This window comes from Pangasianodon hypophthalmus, chromosome 19, assembly GCF_027358585.1.
Source record: "Pangasianodon hypophthalmus isolate fPanHyp1 chromosome 19, fPanHyp1.pri, whole genome shotgun sequence".
Classification (NCBI taxonomy): Eukaryota; Metazoa; Chordata; class Actinopteri; order Siluriformes; family Pangasiidae; genus Pangasianodon; species Pangasianodon hypophthalmus.
The window spans coordinates 10,025,341-10,053,014 of NC_069728.1; the positions used below are offsets into that span (position 1 = coordinate 10,025,341).

At 35.7% G+C, this 27,674-nt stretch overlaps 1 protein-coding gene across 2 annotated transcripts; it reads right to left on the reverse strand.

Moving 5' to 3' along the window:
* LOC113545259 (phospholipase B1, membrane-associated) lies at positions 1-26,281 on the reverse strand. Of its 2 annotated transcripts, none has more exons than XM_034313490.2 (43): positions 26,141-26,248; positions 24,545-24,594; positions 24,210-24,264; positions 23,371-23,434; positions 23,244-23,278; positions 23,009-23,078; positions 22,824-22,875; positions 22,526-22,603; positions 21,563-21,616; positions 21,404-21,465; positions 20,972-21,047; positions 20,106-20,210; positions 19,929-20,003; positions 19,780-19,848; positions 19,523-19,606; positions 18,657-18,717; positions 18,030-18,088; positions 17,774-17,841; positions 17,429-17,472; positions 16,867-16,975; positions 16,718-16,769; positions 16,118-16,198; positions 15,471-15,536; positions 14,702-14,802; positions 13,997-14,078; positions 12,967-13,068; positions 12,758-12,853; positions 12,363-12,434; positions 12,183-12,260; positions 11,965-12,025; positions 11,254-11,312; positions 10,948-11,015; positions 10,771-10,814; positions 9,692-9,794; positions 9,056-9,107; positions 8,499-8,579; positions 8,330-8,395; positions 6,807-6,901; positions 5,785-5,866; positions 5,103-5,207; positions 4,907-5,002; positions 4,049-4,123; positions 1-3,128 (listed from the first exon to the last, which is right to left on the reverse strand). In XM_034313490.2, exons 1-43 carry the CDS (start codon positions 26,193-26,195, stop codon positions 2,865-2,867), a joined length of 3,306 nt encoding a protein of 1,101 aa, XP_034169381.2. In that variant the 5' UTR covers positions 26,196-26,248; the 3' UTR covers positions 1-2,864. The 2 variants fall into 2 exon arrangements, with proteins under 2 accessions (XP_034169381.2, XP_026800314.3); XM_026944513.3 differs by having other exon boundaries at positions 521-3,128; positions 26,144-26,281.
* Between the last annotated feature and the right edge of the window lie 1,393 nt (positions 26,282-27,674).

The following is a 27,674-nucleotide window of genomic DNA, read 5'->3' on the forward strand; positions in this document are numbered from 1 at the left end:
AATGTTTTGTAGCTATGGAACCAGCAAAGAAACAAGTGCTTTTCAACTTTGCGGGAAAAAACCACATCAATAAATGAGGCTGTCCGTGTATGACAAACTTGTATGACTCTCAGTGGCAAAATCAACAAGCACAATCAAACCCACATGTGACTTACAGTTCAGACAAGTCCACATTAACCTATAAAGTAATCTTCTGGCATGTCTGCACCAGATTAGTATTAGAGCTTTGAAATGACTGTGCAAGACATTGTGTTTCTTTAGAAGAAAGAAGCCACACAAACCTTGAGGAAACTGTTCTTTTGTTGAAGGACAGAGAAAATGAGTGCATGTAGATTCACAGGAGACAGTGAGAATGAGTCTGAAGAAGTGGAACTCTGGCCATGGCTTGCTTCACAGCAATTGAACCCCCAATGTTGGCCAGGGGTGCCTAAACTTTTGCATACACTGCATATACAGTTCTAGGAGTAGTCAAGTTGTATAGAAAATCAGTGTATTTAGTTTTAATAGTATTATACAGTATGAGTTATAGTGTTTAAATACTATTAAATGAGAGTATATGAGAGATCCACAGCATGCATTTCTATAATTTTCTCAGCTGTATATGAGACTAGGAGCAGCTGGCCATTAAACATTAGCACTCAAGAAAGCCAATGTGCACTGGTGTGCAGTATTGCTAGGTCTCAGTAAAACTTTTCACCACAACCACAGCTCAAAAGCTTAGCTTTATTAGAGTTATTATAGCACCTAGTGCTCAGAGATGGGAACTGCAACAAGCACAAATAGACGCCCATTGGGGCAGGAATCACACTGTCCCATGTTTGGGAGAGGAGCCGCAGACAGATTGAGCTAGGATAAAATACTCAGACAAAACGTTGTTTATAGCAAATATTCGTAATTAAATCTAATAAAGTACAGACAGTGTGTCTCTCTGATATACAGAACCATGTCTATTGTAAGATACATCATACTGCAAAGATTGGGAGAGGGAAAGGATGGATTATAGAGTGGATAATATCCATACATCAGAAATGTGTGTGAACCACAATGACCTTGTTTTCTACATAAAGACTGTGAAAACAGAAGAGAACTGTGTCTCCCTTTTCCAGTGCTGAATTTTTTGAGCTAGTTTCAAGTTTTTTTGTGTGGATTTTGAGATGTAGTTGGATTGGAGATATTGCTGAAACCTGTGAAACCTGTGGGTAATGACATTAGTTCTACTGTGTTCATCTTGTACATGGAAATTACACTTGCTGTATCAGACATAGTTGAAAAAGTTACAAAAATGTATGTTCATGAGCCACTGCTGCTCATGTTTAATACGTTGTTGCATATTAATTCTTTCATGTCCTGTATGGGACTGCTTCTTGCCCTCCAATAAAAAAGTAGTTAACTTATTTGGGATGGCTGCTTCTGATTATATATTTGGTCAAATTTGTTACTCATTTCCAACCTATAATTTTTCCATTCAAAACAGACTTTCTTAGTACTTACATGTATAAAGCTGATTCAAATTCAAGGGCAGTGAAGTAGTAAAAGTTGTGACATTGCACTGGCTGCCTATCATACAGTACCTCCCCTGATTCATGGTGTCAGAAAATACCAGAAAGATGAAGTGAACAGCAGGTGGCAGTAGTAAATATTAGTTGGGCATTACTGTCATACACAAGGCCTCTCACAGCTGATTAAAAAATGCTGGAGATCAATCCAGGAGCAAAAGCACATAGACAAGTCTGTTCACATTTATTAATTACATTTATTTTTACAATTTAAAGAATCCTGATGGAAACACAGTCCTAAACCTGATAGAAGGTGGAGTGGAAATTACACTTTCTAGGCCTTACACTTTCACTACAGATGTATACTATTTGCACTTCATATTTCTAATAACATCTCTGGACAACTGGAAATAATAGAAATATGATACAGTTGAGGGATTCACAGGAATAATAATAATAATAATAATAAAGAGCAATAGAATTATTCTTAATTATTGTATTTCAGTGCCAATTTTAGACATATTATCAGTAATATTAAAGATAAGTTACAGTTTAATACAAACATTATCATATTTTATAAATAAAATAAAAAACATTTACAATGATCTAGAGAATTACAGTATAGAATATTTCTCATAAGTTACATAAAATTGCAAAGCCTTTATATTCATAATCATATGATAAAGATTCTAAAACTGTACTGAGTATGAACGTGTGAAATATTGTTTAGTAATACTGGCTCAGTGGATAAGGCTCTGGGTTACTGAACATAAACTCAGGGATTCAAGCCTCAGCAAGCTGCTGCTGTTTTTCAGGAAGGCTCTTAACACTATCCGCTCCAGGGCTGCTGGTTCACGGCTGACCTTGTTTGGACCCCAGCTTACTGGGATATGTGAAGAAAAGAATTTCACTGCACTCTAACTTAATAAAATAAATTTTTTTTTATATAATAATAAATTGCAACTATGCATTTCTAATGAGATAATTATTCTGAGTAACGGTAAGTAGGTGTTAGTCCTTTTAAAACTTGACTACCATTATACCTTTCTAGCTAAAGTTAGATAACAACAGTAGCTAGGTGACACATTATTGTAAAGAACCCTCCAAATGGCTATTACCTTCAACCCTTACAAAAGGGGGACCCTTCTCTCAGAGCACTCACTGTGGAGGGTGTAGATTTCGCAGGGGTAAGGGACAGTCATGATCACTTCAGAATGGACTGCAGCCTTGTGTATATGTGTGTGTAGATTCACACTGATATATAAAAGTCATGTCATAACCATACACATCTAGTTTGATGGATGTACGGCAGTCTAAAAAAGCATATGTGTTTTCCAAAGTCAGTAGCACTGTAAATGTAGCTCACTGCTAAAAGCTAGTTCTCTTCATCTCTGTTTCCTTTTCCTTGTCTTCACTCTTCTGCTTCTTAATCCACCGGCGCATAAATAGCCACGTGACCACCCAGCCAATGAGTAAACCTGTGACCCCAAATATGGCTGGCACCCACACAGGTACACTGTCGGGGCAGGGAGCCGGGGTGCTGGGCACTGGGGTGCTTGTAGATGTTGGCTCTGGAGTTGTCAAGTAATCGGGGTGGCTGTTCATTTTGGTATAAATGAATGGTCTGAGATTCTGACACAGAGAAAACAGACATGAAAGACAAGCATAAACAGTTAGCCTATAGAGCAGTCCTACTGTAAATAAGGATCAAAGCACTTCTTCCACCCAACCATAACTCAAAATACACGCTGACATCGTCTTTAGCAGAACTTGCTTTTGATAGCATTATGGTTTCTTTATTTTAAATATAGCAAGAAACCTTACCATCAGCAAAAACAAACAGTAAACTTAAAGGAGCGTTCTCTCAGCTATAGAGTTTTAGCAGGGTTTTGTATTGCTGTTGTTTTTTTTTTTTTTTTAAATGTCCATTAGTGATCTGTCACTAGATTACCCAGCATGCATTTCACAAAGAATTCATACAATCATGTGAAATCCTCACTGCAAACAACTAGTTAATCATAGAACACTTGCGAGGAACTGTTAGCACACATCTTAAAAAATAATGTGTGCCAGTGCAGTGTTTTATTTGTGGAATGTGTTATTTTTGTCACTTTACCAAATGTGGTTATTATCCTATACTATATAAAATATGCATTCTTTAAGACTGTGCAGTAGCACTTCACCTTCTGAGACTATGAACTAATTAATTTTAAAAATGTAACAGTCATCAAGAAAATAACATAGTTGAGATGGTGTACATAGATACGGTATCATCATTTTAGCATGTACAACAGCTTTTATCCATATCAGACAGCACTCAGTTAGAGTTTGACACAGGAATCTAAACACATATGACTACTATCTCTAAGATACAGATACCTTTGTTAGGCATTATGTCAATACACATTCATTTAAATGTGTATCTATATATATCTGTACGTTGTGTAATGTTTTAACAGCTCCTATGCATCATCTTTATTATTTCCCTATTAGCACCCATTACTGTTGTACACTCCATTACTGAAGCTGAGTTTATTATTGATCACACTCACCTCTGATGGACACTTAAGTTTTGTGCGATCGTATGTAAAGTTGTTGAAGGTCTGCTTATTTCCCACTGGCTCCAACTAGAGAAACAGGAGAACAGTGTGCCATGTTAATGAAAATACAATAATAACAATAATTCATCTTCAGTATCCTGGTCAGGGTGACAGTGGATCCAGAGCCTATTATAGGAAAACTGGGTGCAAGGTAGAAGAATTCACCATGGATAGGATGCCAGTTTGTTGCAGGGCACCATTCAAACACACATTCACAGAACTGGACAATCCAATTCAGCTACCTGCATGTTTTTGGACAGCTTGATGAAAGTGAAGAACCCGGTGGAAACCCATGCAAACATGGGGTGCACAGTAACCCAAGTTCAGGCTTGAAGCAGGGACCCTGGAGCTGTGAAGCTACCTGCTGCACTACATGTTGCTGTTAACCCAATTCCCTATTAGACTATAGTAAAACAGTCCAGATATTTGTCTAGATCTTGCTTTATATTTTTGGCTTAATCTATATTTTATAATTTTATAATTTAAGAAAGAATGCAATCAGTGAGTTGTTTTGTTGTGACATTACAGGTTTATGGATGGCTTTGCTTAAACTGTCAAACATAAGAGTGCAAAGGGAATGGACCCACAAGAACCACAAGCAAGACCAGTTAATAATAATAATAATAATAATAATAACAATAACAATAACAATAACAATAACAATAACAATAACAATAATAATATACTAACTAGCTAGTAAAGTAACAGTGCTCCACAGATTGTCAACTACAGATGGAAAAGGTACAATATTAAAAGGAGGACACTTCAAAACATCTTTTGGATGGAAAGCAGCTCAGTTCTGTGTCTTACCATGTTATTCCAAAGGGAAATGGCCATCTCAGCTTGTGCCCGCTCACTGAAATGGAAGCAGTCTAATGTAAAGTAACTGAGATCAGGATTTCCATCCTGGAATATGTAAAGAAATGAAAAAAGGAATTGTTAGCATTTTGTAATCTTTCAGAGCCATAATGTGCAGCCAGAGTTCAACACTTGAACACACACTCACTTTATCTAAAGGAATGGTTGTATTTTGAAGATAAGGCTGAAGGACAACAGTGAAATCTTCACGGCCATTGTAACGTTCCCCAGATATTAACTGTTCCACCTCAGTCTAGCAGGCAGGGGGAAAAAAAGAGAGAGCGACAGAGAGAACAGAACAGAAAGAGGTTATTATAAGGTTAAAAGACTTTGCCTGGGACTTAAGTGACCCACATAAACATGAAACCCACCAATCCTGTCTGTTCTGAGAATTGTACATGGCTCTTGTGTTACACTTGTACTATTTTCAATCGTGTGTACAGAGGCACAGCATTTTCTTGCATTAAACCGTGGTCTGAGGACTTGACATTTCATCCCAGTGTAAACTTGTATAAAGAGTTGCTTTACAGTGATATCCACAGTGAAAGATATCCACAGTTAAAAAGTATTTTCTACCATATTTAATGTTGTGCTGTCGTTTTAAGAGTAGCATACATATAGAGATATCCTAGCATACAAAAGTGCATGGGGTGGAGTGAAGCCATGAGGTCATTCAACATTTTGCTGCGAGGGTCATTCATTACACTATGGTATCATTTCAGTCTTTGAATTAAGGTTTTTAATGTTCTAGTGACTACAAGGTCCAAATTTTATAATGAAACCTTGTATATGTTTGGTAAGACAATAAAAACGCATTTCAATCAAGTTACCTGATATTCTTGATTAATGAGCTTTAGCTCTATCAGCTCTGATGAGTTGTCAGCTGGGGTCATGAGGCATGGACAAACATCTCTGAAAACCACAGGTACATAAATAAGAAGTGAGTAGAACTGCAAGGAACTGCACAAGGCATGAAGGCCTGACTAACAACACACTCCAGAAGATAAAGATCAGTTGGTATACCAACTGATGGTATGTCAGACCAAATTTGGGTCAGAACCTACAGAAGTAAGAACAGACTTTACAAAACCTATGGAAGGCCCAGACTGAACTAAAATAAACATCTCCTTTTAAAGCCCTGCATGGTTCAATTTAATTCAATTCATTTCAATTCAATTTAATTTGTATAGCGCTTTTAACAATGGCCATTGTCACAAAGCAGCTTTAGAGAAATATATAAATTCAGGATATAAGTTTTAAACTTCTAAATGTATCCCTAATGAGCAAGACAGAGGCGATGGTGGCAGGGAAAAACTGCCTTAGATGACATGAGGAAGAAACCTTGAGAGGAACCAGACTCAGAAGGGAACCCATCCTTATCTGGGTGACAACGAATAGTGCAATTATAAATAATTCCCTTCTATAACTGTCCCCCCTATAAATGGTGCTGTCTTATGTACCAGAGCTCTTCTAAATTTAGTGAGTGTTTCTCAACTACAGACCTGAATGCCATCAGCATTTTTTCCTATGCACTAACCAAAACCCTCAGCTATTTATCAAGCACTTCATCAGGTTAAATGGGCACCCAACCATCCTGTAGTGTTCACTACTTAGCAGTGTTCTGTCTCATTGCCCCAGAGTATCCCTGTAGTATCCCTATCCCCTATCTTATAGTAATACAACTCTCCATGTTCACTGGAGAAATGGAGCCGATCTAAAATTGCATCTTTCAAATATTATTTTTTGTACTGTCCCATTCTTAGTAAAAATTTAAGACAGAGGCTTTCAACTTTTTGACAGTACAGGAGGATTAGATCTTTATGCAGAAATGATTTGATGGAACTTCAGAAACCTGGGGAAAAAACTGCAGCCTAATGAACTCTTCTTGACCAGCCTCAAGACCTCGATTTCTGGAACTGTGAGAACATTCACTAGAACACGAGGTACCTGTATTGGACGAAATAGAGGGCAATTAACTGAAGATAATAATGATGTCAGTGATAATGATAATTACCCCTACGCACTTATAGTAACTGTGGTACAAACATGATAACACTGGCTCAAACATTTTTTAAAGGCTACATTAGGGCTAGACAGTTACATCCCGGTAGGTAAAAGAGTTAGCAGAGTTTACACACCATCCTCAACAGATATTTATCATCACATATTATTCCATGATTCTGTACCTAGACTCACTGACTTGTTGGTCCAAACTTCCATTGTGGGAAGTTTTTTCTATTAATGAACAATTGTAATATATGTAAGTCCAGTTGTATGTTCACTTCCAGTCAAAGATTTTTGAATACCTGGAATTCCCTGTGTTTTATTACCATTTAATCACAGATATTACTAGAGACCAAATGAAAGGCAGATTAGCAGTTAAATAAGAAAACCTGAATCTTCGTGGAACTTACTAAACGCACTCTCAGATCATAATGGGACACAAAATAAGTGCTTTATTAAATACAGGGGCACTTGGAGGGTAAACTTATTAAGCCTATAGATAAAAGACTCCACTACACTATGGGAAGTGGTAGCTCAGTGGTTAAGACATTGGACTTCTGGTCAGAAGGTTGAGAGTTCAAAATCCCAGCACTGCCAAACTGCTGCTGTTGGGCCCTTGAGCAAGGCCCTTAACCCTCAACTGCTCAGTTGTATTAAAAAAAAAAAAAAAAAAAAAAAGAGAGAGAGATAATTGTAAGTTGCTCTGGATAAGGGTGTCTGCCAAATGCCATAAACGTAGATGACTCCTAGACAGGGCTGCGGTTAACTGTAAAACATAAAAATGTGGTGTGCTACAAGTGTCTAATTAAAGTGTTAGATAATTTTGGCTTTTTCCAAATACATCAGATCTAGATTGTTCTAATAAAACAGTCGTTCCTAATATTATTCAATTTGCTAAACATTTAATAATAAAAATTTCTTCATTCACTTATACTTATTCCTTGGTTATGTTTAAATTTTTTTTGTAAAATGTAAAATGAGGTAATTTAAACAGAAATGTTAAAACTTCAAAAACTTTTGACTGGCAGTGTAGATCAGACCAGCTGTATAGCTACTACAGGACAATCAAGATCTAGCTTATCTCCAGTTGGATCAGATGCTGGCTAAGGACTACAAGATTTTTGATCACGTCCAAACTCTACAAAACGTGTTGTAGATAGATTGGAAATCAGAGTTAACAGGTCTGAACAAGTAGATTTCATTAATCTACAGTTTTTGTTTAATTCACTTATATGAATGTACAAATAACTAAATACACAAATAAAGAAATGAGTCCACTGAGTCAACCAAGTGTACTATGATTAACTAGTTAACTTATTGACTTGTGTGGACAGTCCTCGTTACCACAGTCCTAGACCATCATGTTCTAACCTCTTCATACAGCAGATCCAGAGCCTTCATGAGGTGCTGACTGTAGTTCTGTGGTGACAGGTTGTTCTGCATAAATGAAACATATGAACAAAGTGTTAATAAATAAAGAATTCAGTTTACAATTTCAAGAACAACCATTAGGCTTTAGACAAGACAAAAAGACACCTACCTGGTCCATACAATACTGGCATAAATCATTGACGCCAATAAGCACAGTAATCAGCTTCCAGTCCATTTCGAAATCTACATTCTGCAAGGGAGATTTCTATTAGGTACATCTGTGATAAGGGAACCTGAAAGGGCTAATATTGTAAATGCTATATTTAACTAGTGTAGACAGAACATGGTGACCCCCTTTCTAAGAAGTTAAGAAACAGATAACATGGAGTTTACATTGTTTTGTTAAAATAATAAATGCTCAAAGCGATCCTCCTAACAAATCCATTTGTAACAAAGCCACTTTAACAATATTCTAGCAGTCCCTGCAAATAACATTTAAGAAAGCAATACTGAGTGCAGAGTGTAGTTTTAGCCACATTAGCAATGAAATTGATTTGTTGAATCTAAGTAAACAAACAAACAAGCAAACAAAATTTTTTTTTATTAACTCCAGATTTAATTCAGCATGGTGATTTCACACTCTGTACTCAGACTATTGCATCCTAAAATTTTATTTGCACTGAAATTGTAAAGCCAAAACTGTGAAAAAGTGGAAATGTTTCTCACCTCACTGGATTTTAAGGCCTGAATAAGTCTGTTGACCTGAGCTACAAGATCACTAGAAGAGAGAAAGAGACCGGGATGGTTAATATAGCTATAGAAATATATAGAAAATAACATTTGGACAAACTGAATTTATGGTTTCAGACTTAAAGAAGTAGTTTGTAATGTTTAGAGCCCTCTGTTGCCAGCAAGTTAAATTATAATTTAAGAGAAACATTAAATGCGTATGCCTTGTTAGCTGGAAAATGGGGCAGAGTCAAGCAGATCCGTTTCAGCTGGGGGCAGAGCTCATTTTTTGGTCAGAATAATGTAAATTGAGGCCTGAAATGGAGCAACTAGCCAGATCCAATGCAGATATCAGATATCCCCTGATATGAGTATGTATTATTTTATGCAATACGCAAGCTACAGCTCGAGCACTCTGGTTGAACTATAAAAGATTGTCTTATGGGGTCCTTGTAGGAAATCTTTAAGTTCCTTTAAGACATAAAATGTGACTTTTTATAATGAAAGTAACCAACCCCAGGTACATTTACAGTCCTGTGCTTTTATTCTGAAAAACCCGATTTAATCTTTAGTAAAATATTCAGATATATTCCAGCAAAAGTGCAAAAGCAGAAAGAAGCTGAGAATACTTACGAGGCTGTGGCTCCAGACACGGCCATGTTGAAGCCGTCCTGTGCTGACACGCCGTCTCCAACAGAGAAGCCCTGTAGAGATGGGTTAAACTGTCTCAGGATATCTGTAAAACATACATACACACAATCGGTTCAGTAGTGCATCAGTGCAGTTACTTTTTTTTCTATATAGTGCTGTGCGATATGATGAAAGCGTACTATTACCTGCTACTTTTTAGTTTATCTAGCTTTGCCAAGCAGGATCGCAGTACCATTTTTAAAAATCCTGATACTGATATTCTACTATATTTGTATTTTTATATTTGTATTTTTATTTTATTTAACCAGGAACATGAGCTAAATGAAACACTTAGTAAAAAAAAAGATAAAGGCATAATCTGAGTTGTTAATGTTATCACTAACAACGTGTTACCTATTACGCACATACATTAAAGGGGAAGTTTGTCCAAAAATCTATTGTAAACAAATTTTCCAACATACCCCGAGTATATACAATCAGCCATGTTTGCTGTCTGAAATAACAATAGATTATAACCTCCAGTTTAGCATCATGCAAAAAGGCATCATCGCTGGATGCCTAGATCATCATAAACTCGCCTTAAACCACTTTTAATATCTCAAACGGACTGTAATGATGTTACCTATAAAAATAGAGCTTTTAATGTGAAATAATTTTCTTCTTCTGGAAATAGTTTGAGATCACTGAGCACAAGCATCAGACAAGAGGAATGACCCAGAGCTTAAAGGTGGAATGTTAGAAGTGGCTAAGAAAATAATAGAGTTCCAGTTTGATAAGTATATTTCTACAAAATGGATTTCTTCTACTATTTTAAGAAATGCTTTATGTACAAATGGTGTTACAGATGTGTGATGACTTCATATAGATTCTACACGGCTAAACTGCTAGCTATGAACTTCCATTACTTGTTATCAATATTAGCCTCCAGTGCAAGAAGCAAACTTCAGACATCATACATTGACTACACACGGGAGAAAGGGAACACACCAATCAATGTAAATACATCACAGAGATAGTAAAATTTTGGACAGTGTCCAAAATTAATGCTGAGATAAACTCACTTGGCAGTGTTGTAGTAGTGTCCAATGAATGATCACCCCCAATACTGCAAACACACACACACACACACACACACACACACACACACTACTGTTACATCATGCATTCTGTAAATCATATTTTACACATTTTATCACAGTTGTTCTTCACACGTAGAAGAAAAATCCTCTGTGTTTTACCTCCATGACACTCCCTTGTATTCTGTAGGAAACTGAGTGTAGTTCTTTGATTTTGTACCGAGCGCAGCCTGGAAAACACACACAATTTATAAATATAAAGTCAGCGATTTTTGTTTGACTGGGTACTGTGGGGATTCTCAGAAAACTTATATAAAAAATGCTTAGCAAGTGATAGTGATATCTCATTTATGGATGAGAGATAAATTAGTCACATATTAAACAACACCACTGCAGCTGATAAAAGTTAATTAGGACATCCAGAGATATTCATGCTTTTACTATGTAACACACAAGGAGGTAACTTACAGTAACAGAGTCTCCGAGTGCGGCGATCACCTTGATATCTGCAGGCCGCAGGTGATGAACTGAACATATACAAAACGAATATTAAAATGATTCCACCCTCATTTAGTTAACAACACTGTACTATTCGTTATGGTCTTAACAGAGTGCTACCAACTCAGTTTACTCAGTTAATTCATGTTTTTCAATTTTAAAGACTACACCTATATTTACTCTTCACCACCATAATTAATTTTACTTCTGCAGAAAGAAATATTTTATAGGCTTCAGTGTGCAGAATTATTTAATAAAAAGTGACAAGAACAGATAACGCCTGCTTTCGAGATGTAACCATAGCAACAATCATATAGCAGCCTATTGATATGTGAGATGACTACTAATTTAGCTAACTAAAATGACGATTTAGTTAATTAAAATAGTGACACTACTTGCTATTATGATTCAGTCATGAGGAAGTCAAACTGTTACAGCATCTTCTTTACATCCTCCACATCCACTATTCGCTGATATCAATTCATTAGCTTTTATCTACTCTGTGTACATAACGTGTTAATAACATAATGCATGAATCTTGATTATGCAAAATTTTTCTTTACTTGCTTTTTTAGGTCATTTGTTTATGGTCTTTTTAATAGTAACATTATTATTGTTTCTTTTTCCTCCCTGTTTCTCTTCTTCTGTGTATGTCTTTCTGTCTGTCACTCTCAGTCTTACCTGAGTTAGGGATGTTGATCGATGGCTTGGTGTCTGTGCATGAGAAATCACTACCCCAGTTCTGGGTAAGAGAAAGGCACATAATAATAATAATAATAATAATAATAATAATAATAATAATAATAATAAAACAAAAAAGAAAAAGTAGTATAAGAAGAAGAAGAAGTGGAGGAGGAAGAAGAGGATGACAGAGAAGAAGAATGAATAAAAATACATACTGAAATTGGAGGTGGGGGTGGCAGCGGGCTTTTATACGTGTAATTGCTGTTCTCAAAGGTATGAAGAAAGGGTAAAGTCTGGCAAAGAACACAATATTATAAAAAAAAGTACTATAACACTGATGATTTCAATCCTGCTCTGTGTGTGTGTGTGTGAAAGAGCAGTGTGAGAGGTTTTACCTTTGATGGACATTTAGCCTGGAGAACTTGAGAGAAGTCCTGTTTGCAGGTTTTATTCCCGAGTTCCTCCAGCTGGTGACAGAAAGAAATTGTTCAAAGTTGAAGCTGCACAACAGATGATTGCATCTCAGTGTTTAGCTGAGCTACCTATGAACAAAGAGCTAGCTAGTTTAATTAACATGTTGCAGTAGTGAGATGATAGTGCTGACTTTTTAAATTAAGCAGTTGTTTATCAGGAAACTTGTTTTAAATCTATTATTTTCACTGCAATCAGGATACTGAAGATGAATGAATGAAGGAACGAATGAATCAGTGAATATTTGCAGACATTAATCATTTTGCGCTAATGTACTTAAAAAAGTTTTTAGACTTATCTAGTGTATTTGATAACCAACCATGCTGTTCCACAGAGCACGAGCCATGAGAGTGTGAGCCTTCTGACTGAGGTGGAAACAATCAGGAGAGAAAAATGAACGATCAGGATGTCCATCCTTCAGGAGAGAGCGAGAGAGAGAGAGAGAGAGAGAGATACTAAAACTCACTAACTGCTTAATAAAGAAAATACAGATTTTATTATTCTTGTATGTGTGTGTGTGTTTCTAACCAGCATTGGCACTGCTATATCCCTAAGGAAAGGCTGCAGCACCACAGTGAAGTTTGAATGTGTGTCATAACGGCCAGACTCCACCAAATCTCTCAGCACTCTCTGAAAAAAGAAAAAAGCCAAACACACACACACCCTCACTTTTACGGGCCCAACTTGCAGTATCAGTTTTACATAAGTGAACATGTTCTGAAGTACACAGACACTAACACAGTTTCTCTTGTTTCAAAGTGATGTGGGTGGGGCTAATCTTCTGTAAAGGCAGCCTCACCAATCAAAGAGCTAAATAGTGAGTGAAAGCTAACCTAGATAGCGAAAGTTGGCTAATGAGCTAGCTACCAAAACTAACTAGCAAGAGAAAACAAACTAACAAACAATAGTTTAACTAGCAAAATGGATGCATATAAATGGGCTAGTCTGGCAAAATCTACCCGGTAAATAAATGCTAAATAGTGTGCAAAAGCTTACATAGTGAGCAAAATGTAACCTAGCAAATAAAAGCTTATAGAGAGTAAAAGTTAAATCTTCCTCCTGTGAATAAATAACTTTTCTAAAGCTATTAAAAGTGGAATATTATGAACATTTATTAAGAGTGATCCAAAATTATGTTGTGCTGATGTCTTTTCAATTAGCAAACAAGCTACGTTCTGCATCATTGAGACATTAATTGCATGCATTATGCCTACTTTAGCTATATGTGTGCTTTCTGAGGAGTGCTTTTACATTGTTATTATTATCAGAGATAAAGGGATCAGGAATATCAATATTTCACTCATATGTGTTGGTAAATTACTAAAAAAGTCTCCATACTGTGAAAAAATACACTGTGATAACACACTGACTGTAAGCTGAGCTTTAATGGATTCGAACATAAAGAGAAAAAGCAATACTGCATCACAACTCTGAGTTAGTATAAGAGTTGTGAAAAGCTGTGAATACCACGAGATTAGGCAACTTATATGAAACCTTATAAGCATAGTAAATATGATTCCATTTAATTGTGGCCCAATGCCCAACTTTAATGTTTCACCTGATACGCTCTGTTCAGATCTTCCAGGTCCTGCAAAGCTTCTGATCCATCTTCTGGTGAAACTACACAGGAACAGAGGATGCTACGAGAACAAGTATTATTATTATTATGATGATGATGATGATGATGATGATTATTATTATTATTATCAAACAAACACTAGCCAGAGGAACAAGAGCCAAATACAAAGAAAAAACAACTAGTGAGTAAAAGCTAACTGGCAACCATATACTAACTAACCAGCCTACCCAAAGCAACCTAAAAGGGAAAGCTGAATTGCAAGTGACAGCTAATTAATGAGTAACAGCCTAATGGCAAGTGAGAGCAAATGAGTGAGTGAAGGCAAGCTAGCAAAGGAAAGCCAAACTAGAGAGAGAAAGCAAACTAGCAACCAAAAACTAACAGGATAATGAAAGTGAACTAATAAGCAAAACTAACTACAGAAATAAAGCTACTAGTCACAAAGCTAACTAGCAAGCAATTCAGTGCTAATTAGCAGGCGAAAAATAGTGAATGTACTGTGTTAATCCAGTTATAATTATTACCTGGATTAATTATTATAATAACTAATAAATAATATAACTGGATTAATACTACTACTGCTACTACTACTAATAATAAGTGTCTTGCTTTCTTTTTGCTTTAAATGCACTTCATAGTCATGTAAGTATCTAATAAGATCTACACTATCCTCCACACACTCACCGCACAAGCCACGTGGGGCAGCCGAGAGTGGAGTCCTGGTGCATGGCTCTCAGTGGGGTGATGTGAAGAGGCTCCACCAGATTAACGATAGCACGAGGAACCTGAAAATTCAGCATATGTAACATACATAGCATATACACTATTCTGTTTAGACTATGAAGTATACAGTATGTACACTGGAATGACAATGCTTATATGTTACTATACCGTCACACTGCACACACTAGATATTTCAGACATTCAAATAAACTATTCAATTATTCAACTTTTTTTATTCTGTCACTGTGAACGACTGCTAAAATTTCCTAAATCTCATAACATCCGTTGTGAATTATTCATTCAGTTCTTAATACATTTTCAGCTTATCCTGGTCAGGGTTGCAGTGGATGCCGAGCCTATCCCAGGAACACTAGGTCTCAGGCAGGAATACACCCTGGATGAATGCAGTCCATCACAGGACACCATGCACACACACATTCACACATTTAGGGACAATTTAGAGAAGCCAATCCACCTAACAGCATGTTTTTGGGAGTTGAGAGAAAACCGGAGAACTTGAAGAAAATTCCTGTGTTCATCACTTATTCCACATTCAGCTTATCTCAGGATTCCCTCCTAAGCTGTCTTCAATTTTTCCTTTTTCCCCCCAGTCATTTTTTTCTGAACTAATTTTTTGCAAGAGTTTCTTTGGAGGCTCTAAGGATTGGGTGGGGGTGTCAACTGTTCATATTTGCGGCTTTATAAATAAAGTTGACATTTGACATCTCACCTCAGAGTGGAGGAAGTCCAGTGCTACCTGGATACGTTTCACAAAGTTTTCCGGAGAATAATGCGGCTGTGAATGAAAGACAGAATGAAATGAATGACTGTTTTGCCCTCACACAGTAATGTGTTACACCCGAAGGTATTTTTGACACAAAATGACTTACATTATAAATGTAATAAAATATAAATATAATAAAATCAGTCCTTACAAAAGAAAGAACAGCCTTTTTATATGTAAACAAGTCTTTTTATATGCAAACATTTCCAGTTCCAAAGATTAATTTTCTTTTTCAAATACAATTAAAATACTGCCATTTGCTACAGGAACCAGTATGTGATATCCCAGCCACCATTTTTTGCTGGTAACAGCCTGATACTGATACTGGGTATCAGATCGGTGCCATCTCTATATTTGACTAAAGAAACTGTGGCCAAATTCTTATATATCTTATTAGAATGTGTTCTAACCAGAAACAGTAAGTCTTACATGTACACTTGGTTTGAGATAGATACTGATAATACATCACAAAGTAGAGTTGCTGATCTACATAAAAAACTGGGAAATTCTATAATTTGCAAATATGTAAGATTTTTATATGTAAGATGTATAAATGTCCTCTAAAAGTCCTCTAAAAGTGGAAATGGACATACTGGATTGTGGCAGGAGTCACAGAAATCATTGCCTCCGATGAACATGGTGATCACCTTCCAGTCTGAATAGAAATTGATACGCTGTGGAAAACAATCATCACTTAACAATGAGCAGAGCTAAGAGACTGTTGCTACTTGCACTCTAACGACAGCCTTTTAATGACAGCCTCTGATCAGTGAGCTGCATTTTTAATACCTTATTTTATGGAGCTGTTAGCTAGCTACCTATTAATATTTAGGTAACTTACTTGAATGACAATGTAGCGCTTGCTAGCTTATTTCACAACATGCTTATAATTTTTTGGTTATTGTTTTTGGGGATTTTTTTTTTACCTACCTAGAAAACACTCTATAATGCATGAACAATAATACTTTATATAATACTATAAATATTATGTTATTCTGCCTCTTCTTCTGTTTTATTATAGCCTTATAGAATTATTATTATTATTATTATTATTATTAGTAGTAGTAGTAGTAGTAGTAGCATTATTTTTAGTAATAATATAATATAATATAATATAATATAATATAATATAATATAATATAATATAATATATAATAATATAAGACATTTGGTGAGTGCAGGTTATTCCTCACATCATCGGTTTTCATCCTGTTGACGAGCAGTTCAGCTTGCCTCAGCAGGTCACTGACAAACCAAATTAAGGATGTTACCTTTTATTAATGATATTATACATGAAAAATCAAATTAGAAGAAATGATTATTAATTGAGTAACAAACTCACGAGCTCTTGGCTCCTGCCACAGCCTGGTTGAGGAAAGCCTGTTTGCTGTTCTGTTTCCCCGTTTCAACCGAAAATCCTGTAAGCTCCGGATTAAATTCACGTAGGATGTCTGAGCAGCATGACAGAAAATTAAAACTCATATATAATATACATATATTGCATATATAAAACATATACAGTATATTATACCACATAATATGCAGCATTTGGAGGTATAGTCAGTGATTTTAGTAGGATGTAGCTAAAGCTTGTCCCTCCCTTCAGTGTTCAATCCTACGCCATGCTACCAAATTGCAGGCTAGGCTAGAATGCCTAAATGCTGGTGAAAGACAGGGAGCTTTCTGATACAACATGACTGAGAACATAATTGACAGACTTGTAGAGACGGCTCGTTGTCATGAGTGGATTTTGGTGGTCTACATTGTTTGAAGCTGCCTGAATATGGGGAGGAGTTCACCAAGTATTATAAAATGTTCTCATTTAAAAAAAATCACTGACCCCACCTTTAATGATGTATATAATAAATTACGAAGTAAAAAAAAAAAAAAAATCAGAAACGAACTGGGAAGTGTAGTGACTGTAGACAGGTTGTTGTCTCCTCCAATACTGTCAAACACAAAAGACAGTGAACATTAGAGTGTGACATACTGTAATGCTATGCTATACTGGTATAAGATATTTACTGATTTCTAAAAAGATGAGGATCAGAAAAAACAGTGTTTCTACATTATTGTACTGAAGTCTCATGTTACTCACTGAAGTCTTAGTGTTAAATAAGATTCGAACAACTCTCTCTGCTGCTGCACTGTTATACCATATCATATTATCCTTTTTGAAAATGGGAAGCTATACTTTCCACAAACATCTTTCCAGACCTAACGCAGAGCAGTAACACTGTTGTACTCACCTCCATGATAATCCTCTGTACTGTATCAGCACGCCCACCAGGTATGTAGACGCAATACCATTCCCTGCCTACACAGGGGATTGGGACACATGTAAAAGAGTGCACTGGATTATAATTAAGTGCTCTACATTACAAAAAAAGCACTATAGGGCAAATAAAGGGCAGTAATTTCAAATAAATGGGTGCATAATAAGGAATGACACATGATGAAGTTTGCTGTTATAGGAAAATAATAAAGTGTGTGTGTCTCACAGACCGTTAGAGAATCACCAACTGCTCCCACAACTTGGATATCAGCCGGCCTCACTCCATGCACTATAGAGAAGAGCAATATATGCAGTTACGCATTCTTGCAGTGATTTGTATGATTGTGATTAGAAAAGATATGCTGCTAAAGTCTTCTATTACCAGAAGTGAATAGACCAGGCAGAGACAAACAGCACTTCCCCCATATATAAGCCCAAAAACTTTACTGACAACTGCTGTCATGGTTAAATTCTACCATGGTTACACAGTATCAGGAGTATTGATTAAGACACTACTGACCATTTCTGACCAGGTCTACATTAGAGGCATCCTGTTATTTGAATATAATAGCATTCAATCAAACATAATGGATAACACTTTATTTGAAGGGTACCTACATAGTGCCTTTATAACACATTCATATAGAGTTACAAAATAATATAGCTAGGTCCATGGTATAGTTATAAGATTTGGATTAATATGAGAAAAGAGAAACACTGAGTCTTAAAATGGTCTGTGTCTGAATGTGTAAATGAGTAATCCTGCCATGGATTATATGAAAATGGTATGCGTGTGAGCAGGTTAGGATGTGTGTGATTGTGTGTGTGTGTGTGTGTGTGTGTATGTGTGTGTATACCTGAGGTGGGGATAGTGTTGGAGGGACTCAGATCTTCACAATGCATCTCAGTGCCCAATACCTACAATACCACAAACAACATACAGCAGGTATAAAATACATCACATACATAAAACACACACACACACAATCTATCATAGCTCAAATCAGCTACTCATTATGCCATTGGTCAGGGGGCTACAGTGAATGAGACAGATCTGACTCTTTTAATGACTCCATATGGGTTTGCATTTCAGAATATAAACTAGGTGGCAAAAAGAAAAGAGAGAAAAAGAAAAATATATTAAATGAATTACAATTTAAATGCTGGATTAAGAGATATTTTGGTTATACAAATAAATATTATTCATTGAAAGTTGTTTTTGCATGTTGCAACTTATCAATTTGTCTGTAGCTCAGGAAAATTAATGTGCTGAGACCTTAGATAAAGCTTGGACCCATTAAAAAGACTTAAGGTGAGGTCACATGGAAAATTTCTTTGATAAGTGATCATTGTGTGGCATATCATAACTGTATATAAATAAAATAGATTTTTACCCAGATACAAACAATAAACGAAAAGCTGAAAAGATTCCTGGTCCCCGCATGAGGTTTTTAGGAAGAGCAGCCACACTTGAAGATGTAATTAAACACAGCATTATGAATTCTTTGGTTTTGATTTGACTATAACAAGTTAGTTAGATGTAGTGATTTGAGGCTGCAATAATCCTGCACTACATGAAGAGTAGTATTATAAGGAGTGTGATAGAGTTACAGATTCAACCTGTGATACAAAATTGGGAGATGCAGCTGGCTAATTTTATTCATCCTTTATGTGTTTTTCATTTCAGTAGATATGACTTGGCAAGGATTGTGGATTAATTTACAGCATCAACAGCTGGAGCAGCTCCTCTGGATGATGGACTCATTTCGGATGGAGAATTCTTCGCTGTTCTGAGAAACGGTTGATGCTGTATGAGGAAGAAAAGAGTGAGTGTGTGCTGTTGCTAATATATGTTTCAAAACACCAACATTTATATCAACAAGTTCAATTTGATGAGTGTGATCATTGTTGCATGATTATAAAGAATTTTGTAGTGTCAAATCTCCAAAGTTGACATTTTAATTTTCATGTAAATCGCACCTCAGTAGGGCATCGAATTGTAGGCACAACACGGTTGTTCACATTTTCCTGCTTGGTGTTTGGCTGGAGCTGCAAAACAGTTAATAAAATCAGCTTCTCTGTATAAAGGTTGCTAGATTTCTGTGCTGTATTCTGTTATTCTGACATACAAGGTTTTCCCAGAGCTGCAGAAAGAGCGTGTGTGCCTGATGGTCATTCACTTTCTCCTCTGAGGTCCATTTGTACTTCACACAGGACAAAAAAAAAAAAAAGATAAATATTTTTTAAAACAGTGTCAATGATTATCTTTCTTTTACAGCTTATTAGCAAAAAATACACTTTCTTACAATGGTAGAAATGACATCTGAAAACAGAGGAACATCCTGAAGCTGCACAGTGAAATCATCTCTGCTGTACCAGTCTTTCTCTTTTAGTGTCTCTTTTAAATCTTCCTGGAAAAAAAACCCACAGCAAAAAACAGGTGTAAGGAAGCCAAACAGTCAAAGTATGAATTCATCTTAAATGAAACACATTAACAGATTTATTTACATCCAACATGCTCCACATGCCACTGTTCCTGAAATATAGGCGTTTGAGCACTACATAATATTTTAACAGACAGGTAGGAGATTTAATCATGATCTTTTTAATAATTAGTGGAACATTGTTTTTATTGTATTGTATTTTATAGTGTTTATGGATTTATTGTTTGTATTTCATACCAAATGTTTCTATTCATATGTTACCTATATAATAGATTTTGTTTCTTGAACTAGGAATGAGATGCAAGCCAAGAAAAACATTTTACAGAAATTTGAAAAAGTACTGTATATCACCACACAATATCACAAAATCACAGCTTATGCTAAAGAATCAAAATCTATTGAAATCTATTGTAGTCTAGTTCAGAAAATACAATAATATTAATATTATTGTTTTTTCTCCTTCTACCACATGACAACCCTTTCTAATATCGGGTCTAGATTAAATGATGTTTACTTTAAAAAAAAAAAATCCAAATAGGTTAATCTAGCCTCTCTGTATACATGCAGTGTTGTAGTGGTTTTAAGATTATTTTTATTTTAAGCCTAATGTTTTATCATATTGTTTTTATTTTATGTATACTTTTATAGAACCCTACAAACAGTAATTTAAGGTTCTAAAAAAAAAAGGCTACTATTATTATTATTATTAGTATTAGTAGTAGTCTCACCAAAAGTGCGTGTGAATAAATTGCACCTGTCAAGCGCAGCTCTTCAACTGAGTCTATTGGCGGACAAGAACACATTCTGACAACAAACAAACAAACACACACACACACACACACACACACACACACACACACACACACATATTATTACATAGAATCAGAATCATTTCCACTTTAGACTATCTTCTGAAGGGTCCTATTTTATAGCTTGTGCCCTTCATGGAGAAAACTGCTGTTCACTGCATGAGAGCGCCAAGAAAGTTTGAAAAAAGCAGTTAGAACTGTCAGAGTATATAATATTGTCCTAATAATATAGTAATATGTGATATAATATTAAGAAATTTTCACAATATAGAAGTGTTGTGATTCACATTGAGACTATCAATAAGGCATCAAGTATTATATATTATATATCTAATATAATCTAGTAATCACCCGCTGTGTCTGCTGTTAGGTTCAGCATCCTGGAGCACAACACTGACTATGGCCTTTTTCAGCTGAAACAAACATACGGTTCATCATAACAAAATCAGAAACAACTGCTATAGAGTGATTCCTTGTTTGTGCCCACAACGAACAAACACACACACATACCTGAGAGTGGAGCACTTGTAGTGCAGAATCCACTTCCTGAACCACAGTGGTGACCTGAAAGAGCCATATATATATATACACACACACACACACACACACACACACGCACATGCAACAATTACAAAAAAAACACAAGAATTATACAAAATAAAGTAATAATAATTAATTTTATTCAATACAAAGTAAAGTAATAAACAAATAAAAAAAAATCAAAATCAAAGCAATTTTAGCAATGGTACTGAACACAGACTCCCATTTTCACTAACTAAACTAAGTGAACTGAGTAATATTACTTGAATCACTAATACTTGTTTCTACAGCTGTTTTACAAATTTCTAGGGCATGTGTAAATCCAGTGTCTATATTTCCTATTTTCCTACCTACTGAAACTACAACTTCCCATGCCTCTTATTAGCTTCTCCACATGGAGCCCTGAGAGTTATTTTCTTACCTCCCACTGTGATTCCCCTGCTGCAACAGGTGGCAAAAAGTCCTGATAAGGCTTTTAAAATAATTCTGATTGGCTAGAAATTTATATCAGTCCCTGGGTATGGGGCTGTGACAATAAATTAATATATCAGGATATCATAATACCATGGAAATCTGTAGTAGTTAGTATATCATTTGTTGTTGCCAGTTCCCACCCACTAGTTAGCTCTCCCCGTAGCACAACAATGACCAGTGTGGGAGGGTAGAGGTTAACATACACTTCTTTCGAGAGTTGTGAAGCCACTGCATTACCTCAACGAGCAGCTCAGTGTCACTGCTTTTTACATGTGCTAACTGATACAGATGAGTGTTATTGCATAGAGCTGGATAATTATGTCTATACTGTGGTTATTAATGTGATTTACAATAATTAATATAATTAGTGTTAGGGAATGTGTAATAAATGATTTGTGTATGTGTGTGTGAGAGAGAGAGAGAGAGAGAGAGAGAGAGACTGTGTGCTTGCTCTCTAACCTGCTCAGCACACATACACCGTCGATCAGTTGACACGAAGATAATCACCAGCTTCCAGCCAGACTCTGATATGTAGGGCTAAAAGATACACACACGCAAATTACATCACACACACACACACACACACACACATATATATATATATATATATATATATATATATATATATATATATATATATATATATATATATATATATATATATATATGTATATACACTGTATATTGTATAACTGTATAAAAACATAAATAAAAAGGAAATAAACAACAATATAATAAGGAAATTACATTATATTACCTTTTGAGTGTTCAGAAGGTAAACTGCTTGTTCAGCCTGATTCACCAGACCACTGGGAGCAAAGAGATGCAGTGAGTAACACGCACACCAACACACACACACACACACATACACACACATACACACACATACATGCACACACACATGCACCCGCACACACATACACACACATACACACACTCTACCTGGATTGTGCAGAGTTAAATCCATTGGGTGACACACTGGTAAACTCAGGACTGAACATGGACAACACATCTGAGAAAACAACAACAGCAACAATCAGTTACATTCATTACACAAACAAACACTCGCTCCCCCAAAGAACACACACACACACACACACACACACACACACGGTTCATGTCTGACTGTATACACAGTGGGCTCACTACATTAGGAGTGAGTGTAAGATCAACTTACCGTGAAGGCTGCTTATAACTGATGACATTACACTGCTGCAGGAAAACAAGAGGAACATCATAATTTATGGATATTGCTCATTTTATAGTGAACACATACACATGTATATCATGATTTTGTGTCTTACCTCGGTGTATGTGGGAGACCAACAGCAGAGAAGACTGTGATGTCTGCAGGCCTCAGTGAATGCACTGCAATATTTGAATATTTGCTTTAAAAAATTAGTTTCTCACTATTATATTTTCTTATAAAAGACAGCTCAAAAAGAATAAACATATAAACACAAATCTAGAGTGTGTAACGTTTCAAGGCTACTATGATGAATCTAAAATAAAAGTTGGTCTTGTTGACTTGATGATGGTTTCAATGATTTGTTTCGTATTTAAAATAGCAAAAAAAAAAAAAAAAAAAGTCAAGTCAAGTCGAGTGAAGTCAAATCACATATGACAAAGTCAGCTTTGTCATATGTTTTCCAAGGAAACAAAGTATATACAATGAAATTCTTATGCTAAAACTCCTGGAGCAAATATTCATACAACATAACTTCCAGAGAAAACATACTAGACAACAACATAAGGAGAGATTTGCACACAAGTGGGGAAAAGGTATTGCGCAAGTTTGAGATTGCACATATGTAGCATGGATTGTGCAAATTATGTAATATGATACAGAACATACAATGTAGTGCAAGTAGTGATACAAAGGTATGAGGATGATTGTATTCATCACAGAATAGTGCAAAAAAAAAAACATAAATAGTGTGTATAGAGTAAAATAGTGCAATATCTACCAGTACAGGAATGATGAAGATGCTATATGTGTATGCACAGTGTATTTACAGTTGCACTGAGAGGTTCAGTGTAGTGCAAACTTTTGATGGGAAGGCCTGTTTTGGGTTATTAACCCCTTACTATACTTCAAGGTCACTGGACTGTGTGTTCATCTGTAAGATTAAAAGGGAGTTACCTGAGGAAGGTTTGTGTGTGCCAACAGGAGTGTCAGAACAAGGCCAGGAGATTCTCTAACAGACAGATATCAGACACATAGCAAAAAATGATAAGAACACTTACAGCACAACTTCAGCACATTCATATATAGTAGTTGCATGAAGGTCCTTGTTAAAATGCTCAACTAGTGGTAGCTTTGCTGTGTAATGACTTTCCCAACTGCCAGAACACGAGCACAAAACCTTAACCACTGAGCCACCACTGCCCACTTCATTTATTAGGTCCTGGAACCAAATTTTGCAGCTATATGTTTTAAAGGAGATATACTTTTGTGCACTCTCTTCTGTAACTCACCTCATTGGGTTCCTCAATAATCTGAGGTAAAATGCGGCCAAACACTGACCCTGCAAGACGAAAACAACCAAACAGGCCTCAATCAGTGATTTCTTTTACAAGGTCTGATAAGTTACCAAGTTTAAGGTTATGGTTGGGGTGGGGTTGGTGTTAGTTACACATCACATTCATCCATATAATTACATATGAACGTATTCGGATACCAGGTTTATAATTAATTATATTCTACAGCAAAGACTGCAGACACTACACTTATGGCATTTTGAAATACGAAGCTTAGAAAAGTTCAAAAGTAAGCAAAGAGGTGAAAGTTATTTTGCAATTTCTGACAGTAAGACAACCAGGTATTCTGTGATAGTGGAGATAGTCAGACTTATCTACAGGACACTGATAAAGAATATCTTTCATCTTTAAGTTCCTCATCCTGTCCCATCAGATATGGTCTCAAAAACATAATGAACATGGATTTTGAAATGAGATCTGATTTCAAGTCGTTAAATTCATTACATGGACAATTACTTGATTCTTTTTATAAATTTCCAATTTTGAAAAATCATCAGTAGAACCATTTTTAACAATATAATGTCTAAATTAAGATATTGCTTAACATATTTACTCCTCAATGAGCAAAAAATGTAATTACAGTTTATCACAGTTTATAATGATAAACTGTAAATACATTTTTTGCTCATGTAAAATAACTTTATAATTACAGTTTATCACAATCTAATTACAGTTTATCACAGTTTATGATAATTTAACAATGCTGTTTAAAGTATGTTTATCTGTGGCAGTAATTGTGGGACATCCTTTTAACCATAAATGAACTTCAGCAGTGTCTCATTCAGGATTCAGTTTTATTAGTCATTGTTAGATACCGACACAGCTGGGCTTTTTAAATACACTTGGTGCTTGTGAAATGTTAATATAATTACTTAGCTAACTAAGCATCAACTAGCAAGTTATGTTGTTATTTACTGTATAATCTGACAATTGAAAAAAAAATTTTTTGGGGAAATAATTCATCCAGTGTGTTCAAATGTACTCCAGTACTGTGATAAAGGACAGTCTACATGAGCTATTCAGTAATCACATTTTTGTTGAAATGCATGATATCACATCTGTGCACTTGTTCTGAAAACCACCATTACACCCTGTGAAGAAGGCTGTTGCTCAATTATTGGGCTAAAATTCAAGGTTTAGGTTAGCTTAGGTTTAGGTTTCTTGAAATCCTAAACCAGCTTTGATTTATTATTTGATATGATAATGCCCCATTTATATGATCACTGAGAAAAATACTGACTAACAATAAATTAGCCAAGAGGATATTTTAAAAATGAGGAGATTTGCTTTGGAATCATGGAATTTGACACCAGGAAGTTAACAAAACTTAGTGAAAACACTACTTAGTGAAGTTTGCACATAGATGAAGAAGCAAAAGCACGAGAGCAATCTCAGCAGAGAAACATCAGACATTTGCAAAATGTTTGTTACATTATTGCTAAAACACACAAAATGTAATTCTTCTTTCTTCATTTTAAAGACCCACCTCTCAAAAAAAGTGTTTTGAAATTATAAGATTGATATAAAAACAACAACCTGAGATTAAGGACAGGAGAAAGAACATCCAACAGGTATCCATCATCTTCATACTAGCCTCTCGAAACTCTGGAGACTTTGTGAGAGAAAGATTCTCACACACACTTGCACCTTTATGTCCTTAATGGTCTTTTATGATCATTTATGGTCCTCTAAGACATGATTGACAGCTGCATCTCTTATCAGTAAAGGATTTCAGTAGTATTGAGGAGGCTGGGCTTGATCACCCAAAGGTAGAGCAAAGCTCAGCAATGGCTAATACCAGGGGTGAAAAGTAATGAATTACATGTACTCTCATTATAGTACTCTAGTTTATGGTTCACCATAATGGTACTTTTTTTAGTGTAATTAAATCATAGTACTTGAACTTTTGCTTGATAAAAGTCACCGTTACAGAGTAGAAAACAATGCATTTAACCCTGGAAGACTGTAAATCAATTAAAAGACCGTATGTGCAACTTTTAAATAATTCAATTTCAAAATCCAATCAAAAATAAAGCAGTTTCCTGCTGAATGTCTACACTTCAGGTGCCAAATGCTTTAGTTAGCGGCAGAAATGTCTGAGACAGTGGAGACAGATGAGCATCTCTGGCCCAATTTATCAGGTATCTTCAGTTTTAAATGTTTCAAAGCCAACAGTGTGATGATGGCATTTCACAGCTCACCATCCAACCTGCAGAAAAATGTACAGGTAAACCTTTAGCTAGCTGAGTGAGCTAGGCTACCTAACCAGATCTTTCAATGTTTTACAGTATGAAAGCTCTGCATTAAACTTAAGATGTCACTTTTGATGTTTTGGTAATGGCTGTTGGGTTAAATATATATCTATAGGTAATGCTCAGAATATTGTGTAAGGGACATCTTTGGTAGATAGCTAACCGTGTAACTATAATTAACATGAGCTGGCTAGCTAATGAACCTAACAAGCTACTGAAACCCCAACAGCATTTAACAGCATTTGTTCAAAAAATACATTCCTAAGATATAGAACATTTTTAGATATTTTAGAATTAGAATTTCTGACATGTAAAAAGGTTATTTATAAAGTAATTACTCAGGTGAATTTTCACCAGACAACTTATTTACTCTTACTTGAGTAATATTCTTGATCACTAATATTACTTTTACTCAAGTGAATTATTACTACAGTAGCAGTACTTTTACTCAAGTTAGTATGATAGCTAGATAGCTAGATAGCTAGACAGGCACACAGACAGACAGACAGACAGACAGATAGATAGATAGATAGATAGATAGATACATAGATAGATAGATCAAAGATGAGTGAGTTTCACAAAGAGAAAGATCAGGCCGAATATAAAATGCCAATTGTGTCAGCTATCGTGTCCTTGGAGAGATAGAGTAACATAAAGAAGAGAGAAAAGAAACAGATAAAGAGGAAGAAAAAAGAAAGGTTGAATGCTAGGCTTTGAGGAAGCTAAAGATAAAGCAAAAGATAAAGTGATATATGGAGGTGGGTTACCATTAAACACATTGACAGTTGCACAATGACAACTCACTATTCTGTGAT